Genomic DNA, 14487 nt, shown 5'->3' on the forward strand with positions numbered 1-14487 from the left:
GTGTTAAACGCTCAGCCAACTTTCAGCAAAAAAGAAATAGTTCACGAAGCCTTCGGGATGTTTGCAAGCATGCGGATGAGAGAGATGTGTGTTTTTTTGTCAGATTTGCTGGTGGGTGTCCTCCGGCCGAGGCGTAGTGTTTGTGCTGGAGGAAGCGCCACGTGCAGCCGCCACAGAGCTCCTATTGATTCTCCCTCACCAAGGCCTGGCTTCTGTGGGGGGCGCACGTGAGTGAAGTCAACACATTCCCAGCATTCCTCCACTTCCCCTCCAGGAGAGATGTCACTGGTCTGCAGAGCACCAATCACTCGCTTTGTTCGTTTGCCCATCTTCTCTCCCCCGGGACCCCCGGCTCTTTCTCCTACCCCGGTTGCAGCCAAGACTCTGTGCAATTTTCTGTTACTGCAAATATCTTCGTTTATTCGGTCCACCCCAAGGATGTCCTCAATGAATAGTTTCCCGTATTTTCATTATGAAAATGGTTTGATGTATGTTTTAACATGACTCGGACCATTTATTGTGATTATAAGCATTTGGGCAGCAGGAAGCAGTGTGTGTGGGTTGCCTACAGAAACCTCAACCTTGGACTGAAGCAGGCGAGCCAGGGCAGTTATAGTCACGGCCATAAGAATGATGAGTATGAACGGTTACCAATGACTATATGCATATTGCTTGGGGACTTGATGTTCACCCAGTGGTCCGAAAGCAAGTTGGAGCTGTGAGAGAGACACATTTTTGCTCACCTGTCAATATTGACAATTTTTTTATAAAGAAATATGATGGGGTGTTAAAATGATACATCCCATTGAACAGAATATGTGTATTCCTCACAGCCATTTCTTATTCACCTTAAAGTAAATCCATCCTATGTCCCAGTTCGCATACTTTCCGTCCTAAATAGTATTTAACAGTCCAATTAGTACGTCCCAAATCATAGTATGTTGAAATGATTACTCCTAAAGTACCCGTATAGTCTTACAGTGCAAATTCAAGGTGCAGAATCACGAACACTCGCAACGGATATTTCGCCAAACTTACTGCAAAACTGAGTACTTTAGTAATTAATAAATCAATTGCCTTCATGAATAATAAATGTAATGAAATCAATGAGGAAAAGTTGGAACGTAAGGGATATTTTGATGAGTGTCAGGTACATGTCAGTATGTATTTGCTTACTCTTTTGTTACGCACTAAAATGTACGTACTTTCCCATTACAAAAACAGAGTATATACATTAAGGACATAGAATAAGTAGGCGAATTGAAACCCAACTTTTACTAAACTCTAAATGCATTTTATTTTTGTTATTAGTGATTTGTAGATATTTTTGCATGTGAATGCACATGAATGTTTTTCCCTTGCAAAACCAAGTCAGTCAAACTATCTAAAATCTTTCAAAACGTATCGTGGAACTTCAAAATGAATGTTGGGCCACGAGAACTGTTTGCAAGTTTTACTCGAGTTTAAATTCAGGAGAACTGATAAGTCTGATGAAGTCTCAGTTTTGGGGAAGGTCACACAGCAAGACATAGCAACTTTATCTCGGTGACTATGGAAACAAGGTTCCACTTCCCCAATTTATAAACAAGTCTGCATCAACAATAGTGCCAATACGGCCTTGCATCGGGGTCAGTGTCTCTTTCCGAGGGATTATCTTATCCATGAACCCTCTTCCAAGATCCAAACTTAGTCGGTCAGCATGCCAAATGTGGTCAGAATGTACCCAGACAGCGCGCCGCCAACGAGGCGCTCGTAAAGTCCCGGTGCGAATGGCCGACCGCTTCTTTTGCTTTCTTTCTCATTCACCTCATACGAGGGTTTGCCGCACGGCGCCGTCGTCATGGGAACATTGTTTGCATTTCCCAGTGAGCGATTCCAGAGCTGCTGCCATTGGAATTCAGACTCTCCATTCAGCTCACAGATTGGCCTGGAAAAGCAATTGTCTATTCGTGGCCACTCACCGAGAGACGTTATGGGTGTATTTCAGTCAGAGCGACGAGGAGCAGCGAAGCAAAATGTTGAATTGGAAAGGAAACTGAAATAAATACTTTTTACAAATGTGATACATTAAAATAAATCAACGCCCTCAGAGTAAGCCACAAGCATCTGAAGCGGTCACATTCATAGCCCACGTGGTCCGTTGCTTCATTTTGTGTGGCATCACAGGGCTCTATTGAAGCAGTCTCACACTCTCAGACCGGAGCCCAGCGCGCCGCACACAAAGAGTCCTTTCACTCTGACCTTGACTGAGCGCCTCCCTGGGCACCACAGCAACCCGTGGAGAGGAATCTGCCCCAGTCTGCCTCCAATGAATGATAACTCTCCTGTACGCCTGGAAAACCACAAGTAATGCATTTCATATGGAACGGGCCAATAGACCAACCACTGACAAAACCCGGTGTATCTCGGAGGGAATCTGTACGGAAGTGAATCAAGCTCAATGCGGAACGAGTAAAACTTGTTGTGCATTATTCTCTTGATTTAATAATAACTGGAAGGGGGGAGGATGGCAAGATAATGACAAACATGAGGCTGAACACTGACAAAAGCATTTTGTCCAAGAAGGAAGTGTTTCAGGAAGCGTTTGTGAAATGTGTAAAACGTTTGGAAATGTGCGAACGAAAACTGTTCGATAATAATCCACTTTGTAGTGAATCTAGTACCTCAAATCATTACAACGATACAAGTTCACCATGGAAATAGTTAAAAGCGAATGGCAGAGATCTGCAGTGTGACCTCATTTACATAAACAACGGGCACATGATTTGGTTCCAAAGAGAAAAAAATCTTTTTAATCCTTGGAAAGACACAATTGCAATTGAACAGCCTGAAGACAAAACACAGGCAGGAATTGCACTTTAAAATGTCCTTAAAAAATAAAAAGCAGGCTTTTCTTCAATATATTTCTGTCATAGAAACAACTGCAAAACTGTACAACAAGCTTTTTACAAAGCATCAGGGACTTCCATTTTAGAATTTTCTTTTCACATTTTTACACATTCAACAGCGAGGTTTGCTACATTGCGAGTCGCGACGTTAGAGAAACAACACAAGAAAATGTCTTAAGACCAGTCAATCGTCGTTGGCTTCTCAAGTCCAATTTGACTTCAGTTGTCTCTGCTGCTTGTTTTAAGAGCGGGAGTCGCTGTCTCAAGAAATGCTGGGACAGCACATGAGCAGATTCTGAAGCGCTATTGCAGTCTACAGATCTATAAATCGCAACTGTCTGTAAAAACAGGCAGATTGACAAAGACAGACAGCTGCTCGCGAGGTCACAGTTCCTCTCGATAGGGTGGACCGTGCGGGTTCTTGGAAAGAATTCAGTCTGTGTCCAAATGACATGGGTTGGTCCCTTGCTGCAGAGCGTCTTGATACACCCTAAGGAAGTCCTTGTACCGCGGAGCGCAGCTGAGCCAGGCCTCCCCGAAACGCACGGTTCCAGTAAAGAGGAACGCACCGTCCCCTGGCTTAACTCTGCATTGGCTGGGCATCTTCACGAAGCCCGTCCAGCGTTTGGCTCGGCCGCCCCCTGACACAAACACCTGCGTTTTCTGTCTGTAGAGGCGACTCAAGGACACTGTGACAGAGGTCTGATCTTCTTCTTGTGACACACTAAGAATGCCTCCTCGAGCCACTGTAGAAGAGCAGAGAGAGCCATTAAATTATGTTTATTATTATTAATAGCATTATTTCGAAACATTGGTAAGTTCTTTATAACCATAACAGATCCTCAAACTGTTTTTATTTTAGCAAAGAGAGTTCTGCATAGGCTCCTATACAAATACAGATGTAGCTTTTCTTACCAAAGTCACTTGTGCAAACAGACAGGAGGACCTCAGCATCTGTACAGGGTTGGCAGGCTCCTGTAAAAAAATCAGAATACCAGATCAGACCAAACACACTTAACACTCACGCAAATGCAACAAAACAAGAACCGACTGCATGCTTTGTGAATAAAACAGCATGTTATCTATAGTTATCTCCCTAATGCTCCCTAAAGGAGACTGATCCATCTAAACCCGCCACGTGTTCCCAAGACACATTAAACCATCAAAGGCACATTTGTCATTTCTGCTAAAGATGGGTATTTATTGACCGCATTGACATAACAGTCATGCCTCGTCAGACATTGCATTAGTGGAGAGTGGGGGACACATCGCGACCTTCTCCCCCTTACAAAAATTACCCAACCTACACAGTGTCCTCACACCCCAACACAAATGAGAACCATCTGAGATAAAAACAAACACGAACCAGAAACTCCAGGGACTATTATGCCTGTAAAAAAAACCTCCTCACCCACTGCACACTTCCACCTGTGCCAACATCCTATGGTGAGACGAACACTTTGTACTATTTTACAACCCATAGCGACACATGACAAGAGAAAAAACATGCACTGACTTTCAAGGCAATCAGTGTAACCCAAACACTGGCAGAAGCGTGTCGGCTTTGATCTGTGGGTTTTCTCTCCAAATAAATCAGGACGCGGTCTCGCAGCTTGAGGGTCATTTAGGCCACCGTTCAGATGCAATCCAGCAATCGGTTTGTCTGGAGGCTCTCAAGCTCATTGGACTCGTGCAAATCCGTAGCTGAGTGTGTGATTGGTTGATTCAGCTGGGTGGGTGAAAGGGTTTATGGGTGTTTTTATGGGTTTATGGGGGTGGGAAAGGTAAGGTGAGGACGACGCTCCTGTTTGGGTGTGATTTGGAGCTACTAGCCAAAATGTTTACTCTGTCTGGTTAAGGACTTGTAAACGTTTCCCAGAAAAAATTAATTGAATATTTTCCCAATCATGTGAAAAATCTGAACTTTAACATTCAAAGTTAAAGAGGTGAACATTTGATCAGGGAATACTGTGAACCGGATTAATTCTTATAGCACCAATGAAAGACTGACATGGCTCAACACGTCATCTCACATGTGAAAGGTTTTCTTTGCTATAAACGCAATCCTCTGTCCTTGTAGTGTTGCCATCTTAAAAGATTAAATTTGTAAAAGTGATCGTTTACCCAATAAAGAAAATTGATTCATCATTTACACCCTCATTCCATTTCTAACCGGTATGAGTTTCTTTGTTCTGCAGAACACAAAGAAAGAGTCATGTACAGATTTTAAACAACATGAAGGTGAATAAATTATGTCTTTTTGTTTGTTGAATCATTCCTTTAAATATCCATCATCCAATATTGGCACAAAAGTACATTAAGAAAATGTCTTGGAAAAAACTGTAGACTCTGACCCTTCACATTTGGGTGGATCTAGTCAAACTGTTGTAAAAGTTGTGTGCGAGAAGTACAGACCAGAGGTCAACCGCTATTGCAACACAATGAGCAATGCACCACCAGCGGGGCCATAGGTCATCCAAAAAAGTTGACTTAGCAACAGCTGGCACAAGCCTACGCTTCAAAGCTGGTGATTCTTCAGAACAAATCGGTGCGAATGTTAACTGCTAGCGTTCACGACACGTCCCCAACTCAAAAGCCAGACTTGAATTGCAGATGGGTTTTTCAAGCGCTTTTGGCGGCTCACATGCAAAAGTTGAAACAGAACCGCAGAAATAGACTGGCATCTGAGTCAGCAACCTCAAAATTAATGCAACGCGGCTGGGATCGCGACCACTTCACACGCTGGCAGGGCCAAAGGGGAAGATAGTGTCCCGGCTACATCTGGTCCCCTCAGCGTTCCACGCTAATGGAGGAAAGATTCATATGCCACTTCGCTTGCATCCCAACCACTTCAGAGACACGGAGAGAAAAGTAATGAAGGAAAAAGTGAGGGAGGGAAAGCCAGAGAGACTGTGAAATAAAGGAAGAGGAAGGGAGTCGGAAAAAAGATGGAGATAATATGTCCTCCCAACAGCTGGTCTAAGACACATTCCACGATGATGGAAAGCAACTCAATTCCAGCACAGCAGGTCAGCGTTCTCGAGGTGAAATGAAAAAAAAACTGGTCAACTTACAGATTTGCCTGCTCGGATTGCTGAACTCACAACATCCTTTCAAACACACAAGCTCTTCAGAGCAATCCGCGCACACATCACTGGCCTCATCAAACCACATGTTAATGCCACACAGACGCCGAACTCAGAAACTGTTTAAAGTTACGCAGCTTTAAACCTCAAAAATACACGCTCTTGTTTATCCAAGCCAGATTTTCATGCCAGCTATGAACGCACACCCCCCGAAAGGAAAAGACGCAGCGAATAATACCTCAGCTTTGTCTGGGAGGTGAAAAACACGCCCGTTATGAGCCGCATCTACATTGCTTGAGGCCATTCAGTTATTCGTTGTTGGCAGGTGCAACGCTTGAAAATTAATTTCTAAAAGGTCGACTGTTAACAGGCTTTTCCAGAGTAAATCACATATAAGCAAACGGGGCGTTCATGGTGTCCCAGCATGAAACATATGGAACTGTGCCACACGTCCTGGAAAAGCCAATGTTTATCACATGGCAAACAAGGTTTAAATCAGTATCGCTTTCCAGTGCAAATATGAACGGAGATCCACCGCTCGAAGCATCGCAGAGGGGTGGATGTTTCCTGAGGTGAAGATATCATCTGTTGGCGGGCATGAAAATATTGGCTACAGCACGCTATTTAAAATAAACAAACCCTCACCATGGCGTGCACAAATAACCATTTATCCCCAAGACCAGTGGAATCACGGAAAGTTAATAATAATACTTATTGCGATTTATGCAATTGAATATGCGATACATGCGGGTTGAGTTAAAGACTTAAGTGTTGGTCTGGTCCTCACACTAAGCTAACATATGGCTTTAGAAAGCTTTGAACAAATCATAAAGATTATATGTGGTATTTTTTTTACAATTTTGGTGTTACGCTATATAACACTTGTTTTGTATTTCACAAAAACAAAAAAAACACAGTTTAAGAAATGTGTACATTCATGGTTTTTAATTTTTCATATCAATCATCATAGTTGTGTGTCTTTTATTAACAATATTGTATATTTTATTTTGTCAATTCTTCATAGATAAACTCCATAAACTCGTACCAGACAATGAATGTGGATCTGCTCCTGGTCTGTGGTTAACCAGCTCATACTGGAAGGCTGTGATTTTTCGGCTGATGTCTCTTTGAGGCACGGCCTCGATGAAAAGTGCCCCGTCCTGGATGCTGAAACAATGCACCTTCCCCTCGGCCTGATCTTCTTCACGGAGGAGCAATCTAAGTTTTCCCAGCCGGTCCAGGTAGATGTGGGCTCCACTGGACTCCTTGGTAGGCTTGATGCAGACGGAGAGAAGAGAGGCCGCAGGGGATACAGTGTTGGGCCGTAGGTTGATGATGATGGCCCCTGTGGGGTAAAGCCATTCCAGGTAACCCTGGGCGCAGCGGAGATACACCTGTTCCACATCCCGGGTGTGTCCTTCATGGGTCAGCCCACTAAAAGAAGACAAAGAGGGGGAGAAATAAAGATATTAGAAGTTAAAGCTGGGATATTAGGAGCTGCCAACATGCTAGTCAAAAATAAATCCACTTAAGAAATTAGACTGAAATGGCAGAAATGTACAAATACTGAAGTAGCACATAAAGGACGGAACTCCATACATTGAGGATTTCAAAATGTGGTTTCACACAGCTGACAACGTAATACTTCCAAGCAAAAATATCTCTGGTTTAGGCTTCTAAAGGACAGATGTCACATGGGCCAAGTGGGCGCATTAACCAGCCAATGTCAAACATCTTAAAATAAACCAATATAATTTAATAGCCTAACCAATATAATAATAAAGTAAAATTTTAATTGATATATTTTTTATAACTACACCAAATGTATTCAAACTCAATGTTACCTTGATTTGACCTTAAATAATTTTTTCAATCGCAATGTACTCTGGGATTTGCAAAAATATTTAACACTAACAATGAATGAATGAGGGGTTTCTTTTCTATTTATGGGCGCCGAACTAGGTAGCGATTCAGATTAAAGATGCACGATACAAAATATCTCCTTCAATACGGATTATTTAGAGCGATATCTGCGATGCCGATTCTGGAGATTAAATTAATATTACTTAATTTTTTGGAAGGTTAATAATTCGTATAATGAACACCAAACTGGTGATTTTTCTTAACATTTTCTATATATAACTGTGTGAAAAATTGCTTTTAACGATACCGATTATTGACTGATAATTGGTACATAATTTAGATATAGTCGCCTACTCAGTATTTTGCATCTGGATGAAATAACAGGTTGTTTTTTTCTTTTGCTTAGTCAAAGCAACTCAGATTTTTAGTTTTTAACGTATATTCTACAACTTTTAACACTAGGCTAATCCCCTTAATAATAGCGGTTGGATATCCTTTCAGCTTCACTTTAGTGGCCTTTTAATGCAAAACACAGTGAAGGAAACTTCAAACATTGGGGCAATTGTTCAGAACAGTTAGCGCGCCAGAGTCGAGTCCAAAGCCGAAGCCCATATCAAAGAAAAGCTTTTCTCAGATTCTCAAGAATGAAGTTAATGTCCTTTCACACAAGGTGTTAAGACCCACGCGCAAGGCTTGCTGCGTGACCCGTCACGTGCACACGCACGCACACACACATATTCAAACATCAACCGTCTACTTTTTCCTTCTTTCCAACTCTCTGGCAACATCCGACACTGGCATACTGCCTCGAGCAGGATTTTTGAAAATTAAGTCAATGGTTTCTTGGACACACAGGCCTCGCAGGAGAAAAGACAGTAGCCGAACCGGGAGCATGCAAGTGCAAATGCAGGTCACGCACTGCCCCTCCCATCGCTTTCAACTCCTCAAAAAGACGAGGAGCTGCATGTCCGGGCGGCAGCCCCGTTGCTGTCCACTGGCCGCACAAAAGCCTCTCTCCTCTACTTTTAGACATCATTTGCGGTTCTGTGCCTCGAGACTGTGGCTCCCAGTCAGTTAGGCAGAAAATGAGCCATCTGCCCATAAACCCTGCAGCGGTCCTTCAATCAGAGATGATTTCGGGCCGGGCAGACTCCCGGTTCAAAGCTTACCAAAATGAGAGGTGAGGACTGAAAAATCACGTGCAGCCGGGGTAACAGACCCGGGGTGACACATGTGCGGAGCAGACTCGCATGCAGAAGGCTCCCCATTTATAATGACTCCTCTTTAAATAAGAGCATTTGAAATTCAGCTGTAATGAGAGGCTGAACTCAGACTTGGCAAATCAACACCAGATTATATAGCCGCACACCCAGAATACAGCACGCTTGCCCTTGTTTTTGTGAAGAGACTACAGACGCCAGAAATATGTAACGTTTAAGGATTTTTTTTGCAGGAAGGGAGGCATTGTAGAGGAATAATAACAAGGACGAAGTTATGTGGTAGCATCAACAAAACTCCTCATTAGTTAAAGATTTATCACCAACCCAGACTAACAACAGAGCCTTCAAATACAATTGACCATTATAGTAGGAGGGTCTAAAGCTTCCTTGAACTTTAAGGTTGTTATTGGACTTAAAAAGCTCTATATATTTGCTGGTGTCACCAAACTGTTAAAAAGCCTTGAAATGGTGTCAGCAGCATTGCAGTGTATTGGCTTATTTCTTCTTATTTGTTTATTCAAACATATTTTGATGACACTTTACAATAAAGTGCTATTAGTCAACATTAGTAAATGCTTCAGTGAACATTAGCCAACAGTGAACAATTTATTTTTTCAGCATGTATTAATCCTTATCAATGTTAGTTTATCTCAATAGTTATTCATGTTAGTTCACGGTGCCTCAACTAACGTTAACAGTGACAAAAACATTTTTAAACAATGACTTAGTAAATGCTGAAATTAACATGAAATATTATTAATAAATGCAATAGAAGTATTGCTCATGTTAACACATAACACCTTATTGTAAAGTGTTGTACCCATATTTTTATAACTATAAAAAATGAGCTGTTTTTATTGTTATAAGCTTGGGCTATTTAAAACAACCAACAAGCAGAAAATAAATCATTGCTCATATATATATACATATATGTGTGTGTGTGTGTGTGTGTGTTTTACTTTAAGGGAACGCCAGAGTGATGTTAGACACAAAAATTGAAATAAGTGTACTGCAAATCTAAACTAGTAAACTTTTCTAACTAAGAAAAGTTCATTTTAGCAGGTCAAAATAACATGTATTACTGTAGACAAACGCTACGAATAAAAAACGACCACCACCCATAATATAGAAAACTGCCTAAACTGGGTACTATAATAACAACAACAAGACTAACCTTAATATTAATGCAAAAATAAAAAAGCACATTAGACGTTTACAATTATACTCCAAGTAACGTTACCAATATTACAACAACAAGTTATTGGATATTGCAGGTGGTTATGAGAACATGTTTACTTTTCATTTTAAGACTCTAACTCATTAACCAAAATGTTAAGGTCAATGCATTTGAACAAACTCGATATAATAAGACACGTCTCACCTTCCCCTCCAGCTGCACTGGTCGCTCGAGTACTGGGAGCGCGCGATCCGACACAGAACCAGAACCGACAGCAAGCACGCCACGAGCGGCGAGAGCATGTTTGTCCGTCCGGGCGCTGTCTGCCTCTCCCCGGCACGAAACTATAAAGATCTGCTTCACAGGCACGAAATCAAACAGTCCAGTTGTCGCTCTTTTCACTACATCGTGTTTTTCTTCAGTATCGACTCACTTTATACGGTCGGAATTTACTCAAGTGCCGAAAGTCCGAGACGCGCGTTCGCTCACTCCATGTTCAGCTCAGCGCGAGCGGCTCAGTGAAGTGAAGACGGCGGTGACGCGCCGAGGAATCCGAGTAGAGCCGCGCTGAACTTTAAAGAACGCGCATGCGCATTGAAGAAGCGTCGGCTCTTATTTGACCGCGGAGACGCCGCAGAGCGATTTTGCTGCTCGGACTCTTTAGCGATTCAAGATTCAAAGAATATTTATTGGCATGATACAACAAATTGCAAAAATTGCAAAAGCACAGGAAAATTACATATAGACATACACAAATACAGATTAATTAAAATTTAATAAAAGTTTACAATTATCTATATACACATCTCAATATAAACAGAAAAAGAGCAAAGTATTGATGAAAGCTCTCTGTGAGGGAAACTGTAGGGTTTCACGGCCACAGCTGTCTGACGCTTGACGCATGCGCAAACGCAAGAGACCATGTAAAATGATACGAAAAGTAAACATGTTTTTGTAGTAAAAGTGCTGTAACAATGTCTTTTGGTTTATTTATTTTTTATTTATTATAAAATCATGGTTATGTGCATGGGTTTTTCCATAAAACCATGGTTCTTTTGTGGCATGGTTTTACTCAAGTACTACAATAGCACCTTATCGTTTTGTAAAACTATTGTACTTTATATTCATATCAGTTCTTCAAAAGCTCACTGAGACGAGCTGTTACGCTGTGGCACGTTTGCATTCATTTGACTTTTTGTCTTATTAAACTTAATTCTGTGCTAGAATGAATTCATGAATACAGGGGCACGTTTTATATCTCAATCTATTCATTTGACATTGAGACCATTTTAATCTATAATGTGACCAATAGAAGCCAACGCTCTTTCATCCTTTAATGTTAAAATGAGGTATGTAACATATCCCCAATGTTACAATCATCTACTTTTTTTTACATAAAATGTATTATTGTATTCTTCGTTCATCCTCCATTGCGATGTAAAAACCCGTTAGACAGGAGAGACTAGAGATCTCAGAGACAGTTACACTGGTTTCACAACAAATGATGTAGGTATTGTTATGATACAGGCACACTGCTGGCTCACAGGATAATAATACATCTCCTCCTCAAGAACAGTGTGCATGTCAGGACAAGTGGAGCACAAGTCCTGCAGAGCCACCTGCAGATGTTTCCCGTATTATGCCCTGTCCATGTCAGTTTACACACAGTATATATATGTCTTGTAAGAGGACAAGCAGATCACCATTTCCATACAGACAATAATATGTGTAAACAATTAATACATACAGGTCATCTCAGTTTACATAATCCCCAAGCAAAACTCAAAACATCTCACTTTGATTTCTGTATAGCACATTGGGTTATTTGGGGGTTTGGCTGACGGCTAGTCCCCTCTGTTTTTTTACTTGAATTTCGCTTTATTCCTTTGAGAGATGTACCTGTTTACGTCAGTGTTTGGATAGAATGTATACCAGATTTGGGATCAGTCTCTAGGTCACACATAACATGTTTTGGTTGCTATAGTTCATCTGCTAAGTGTCACCCAATCATTACTCTTACAAATGCTGGGTTCTTTTTAACCTAGTGTTGGGTCAAAAAGAGACAAACCCAACCGTTTGGTTAAATTAACCCAGAAAATGTTTATACGTGATCCAACAACGTAAGTTAAGAAAGTGGAGACTACAGGACTGCACCATCTAGAGTTTCATGCCAGAACTTTCTCTGTCGTATATGTGGTATGAGCCCTTTAACATTTCTTTCATTGGTCAGAAAAACAAAACACATTTAGTGATGCTACACAACGTCAAAAAAAAGCAATATTATGATTTTCCTACAGCATACCAGTGTTTACGGATTTAAGGAAATCATACTGACACTTGTCTCTGAATATCAAGCGTGTTTATATTAAATTATTTGAACAAAACATGATGACTCCCTTTAGCTATACTTTAGTGTCTTAAGTAAAAACAAACAAACAAATCAGGTTGGTCATGTTAGAGTAGGTGTACGTTGTTCAGGCTGTTTTCGGTTCTGAGTTATTTCCTAATAGCATGAAGGGAATGAGTCACGAGCTGTGCGCGGCCAGTCCCTGAGGTGAATAACTAATGCAAAGGTGGAGCTGTCAGTCAAAGTGTATACGTGTGCCGTGCATGCATGTGTTTGTGTGTTTGCGTGTTTGCGTGAAGACGGAAATCAGCGAGGGAGAGAGTCTTGCATCATAGTGTGACATCATCACTGATTCACTTTTCCAAGTAACAAGAAACTCTGTAAAAGGAGAACCAAGCCCTCTTGGACATAAACATACCAACACAATGAGGGAGGGAATAAACCAACCAGCTGTCCTATTCAAATGTGTTCGCAGGTGGTGTTGTTAGCGAAGTTTCACAATACCAGCAATCACAGTCAATGTCAGCTGCGTTTGATAAAGCGTTGCTAGAAGCTCGCTGATAGAACCCGGACAGAAGCGTTGCATACCTGGCATATCCCAGACACTTAGCCAGTATCTATAAGCAGATACCTGACATGCTTCAGCAATTCTTCAAAAACAGCTGTTTACCTTTTGTAAGGGAGAAACTAAGAGCTTTCTTAGTATTTCATTGGAAGAGTGCAGTACATGACGCAGCTTTGTCTGTTACTGCTTCTGGTGAAACTGCCATTAAGTGGGCCGACGCGGAAGAATGTGCAAATAGGTATTTGTGTGTTTTTGCCAGGACGGAAGATAATACTTTAAGAATGAAATGAACCGAAAGAAGTTTCTATCGCTCACCAATCTAAACAATGCAAGATGGCTGCATCGTACAGGAACCGTCTGAGGTGACATTTTGCATGCGTGGATGTGTATGTGTGTGTATGCTGTATATCACTCGCCCTCAGACTTTAAATGCTTTCAAGCTGTCAGTCATCCATTAGCAAGCTCCCCTCTTTTCCATAAACCCCCTCTCCAGAGGAATTCACTGCCAATGAGAGACTCGCTCTAGCAGGTGTTTTGTTTTATGGTGGTAGTGCCACATTAGTCACAGCTGTCTCTATAGCAAAAATACTGATAAAATACATTCAGTCGAACCTATGGCTTAAGTCTCCGAAGGAAATCAAACAGAATCAAACACTCTTGGCACAAGTCATCGATTTCGAGTTCCAACTTATGTCATTTTTGCTCCAGATATTTGACGTGTCTTAAGAGAAAGAACACTACATTAGTAACATCTGGGTGTAGGAGGGTTTTAAGCTAATGGGGGAACATCAGTAATCTAAGTTTGACTCATCATCTTTAGGAGGGGCTCTTCCTCTTTTTCAGATCACTATCAACAGGCTCAATTTGATACGGAGCTTGTGTAGACCTCTTGGCCGGCATTTCAACCCTGGTGTGGGAAGAGAGATCAGAATTTGATTGTTGAAGAATAATTTTAGATATGCTTGAACTGCAAAGTGGGCAGAGCATGAAAAGAAATAGCCATTGGTGCAGATGATGGCAGCAGACAAGTGTGGATATCTTAGTACCATGTGGGAGTTCCTTGTAAAGTCCCTAGGCGTTCTTGGCTTAACAGATGATGTGTGTGTTTTCATTTTGATACTTGGGCAGAACATCTTCAATTTGAGGAAATAAGAACTTGAAGATAAAGGTATAACAATGTCTGGTTTCTGTCTATGGTCATTTTCAACAGTTTGACTTTAAAAGAAGTGAAGACAACTTAACCATAAACAAGAGATGCAGTGTTCCTTCAAAACACTGAAGCAGATGTTCTCAAATGATGCTTTGATCCGTCACCACAGAATACGTTGCAAGTACCTGATG

The 14487-nt window shown here is 41.4% G+C and overlaps 1 protein-coding gene across 2 annotated transcripts; it reads right to left on the bottom strand.

The window, feature by feature from the left end:
• Positions 1-1276: 1276 nt before the first annotated feature.
• On the bottom strand, positions 1277-11123 carry metrnla (meteorin like, glial cell differentiation regulator a). 2 transcript variants are annotated; one of them, XM_079455581.1, is made up of 5 exons: positions 10668-10825; positions 10439-10588; positions 7020-7408; positions 3804-3863; positions 1278-3634 (listed from the first exon to the last, which is right to left on the bottom strand). In XM_079455581.1, exons 2-5 carry the CDS (start codon positions 10534-10536, stop codon positions 3321-3323), a joined length of 861 nt encoding a protein of 286 aa, XP_079311707.1. In that variant the 5' UTR covers positions 10537-10588; positions 10668-10825; the 3' UTR covers positions 1278-3320. The 2 variants fall into 2 exon arrangements, with proteins under 2 accessions (XP_079311706.1, XP_079311707.1); XM_079455580.1 differs by having other exon boundaries at positions 1277-3634; positions 10439-11123.
• Between the last annotated feature and the right edge of the window lie 3364 nt (positions 11124-14487).

The sequence above is a fragment of the Barbatula barbatula genome, assembly GCF_947034865.1.
Source record: "Barbatula barbatula genome assembly, chromosome: 5".
Classification (NCBI taxonomy): Eukaryota; Metazoa; Chordata; class Actinopteri; order Cypriniformes; family Nemacheilidae; genus Barbatula; species Barbatula barbatula.

Bases quoted from the DNA above. Each gene is read 5' to 3' on its own strand.
- metrnla (XM_079455580.1), bottom strand. From the start codon at position 10,536: ATGCTCTCGCCGCTCGTGGCGTGCTTGCTGTCGGTTCTGGTTCTGTGT. The intron at 7,409-10,438 runs GTGAGACGTGTC...GTCTTCTTTTAG, and splicing joins CAGTGCAGCTGGAGGGGAAG to TGGGCTGACCCATGAAGGAC. The intron at 3,635-3,803 runs GTAAGAAAAGCT...GCTCTTCTACAG, and splicing joins TGTTTGCACAAGTGACTTTG to TGGCTCGAGGAGGCATTCTT.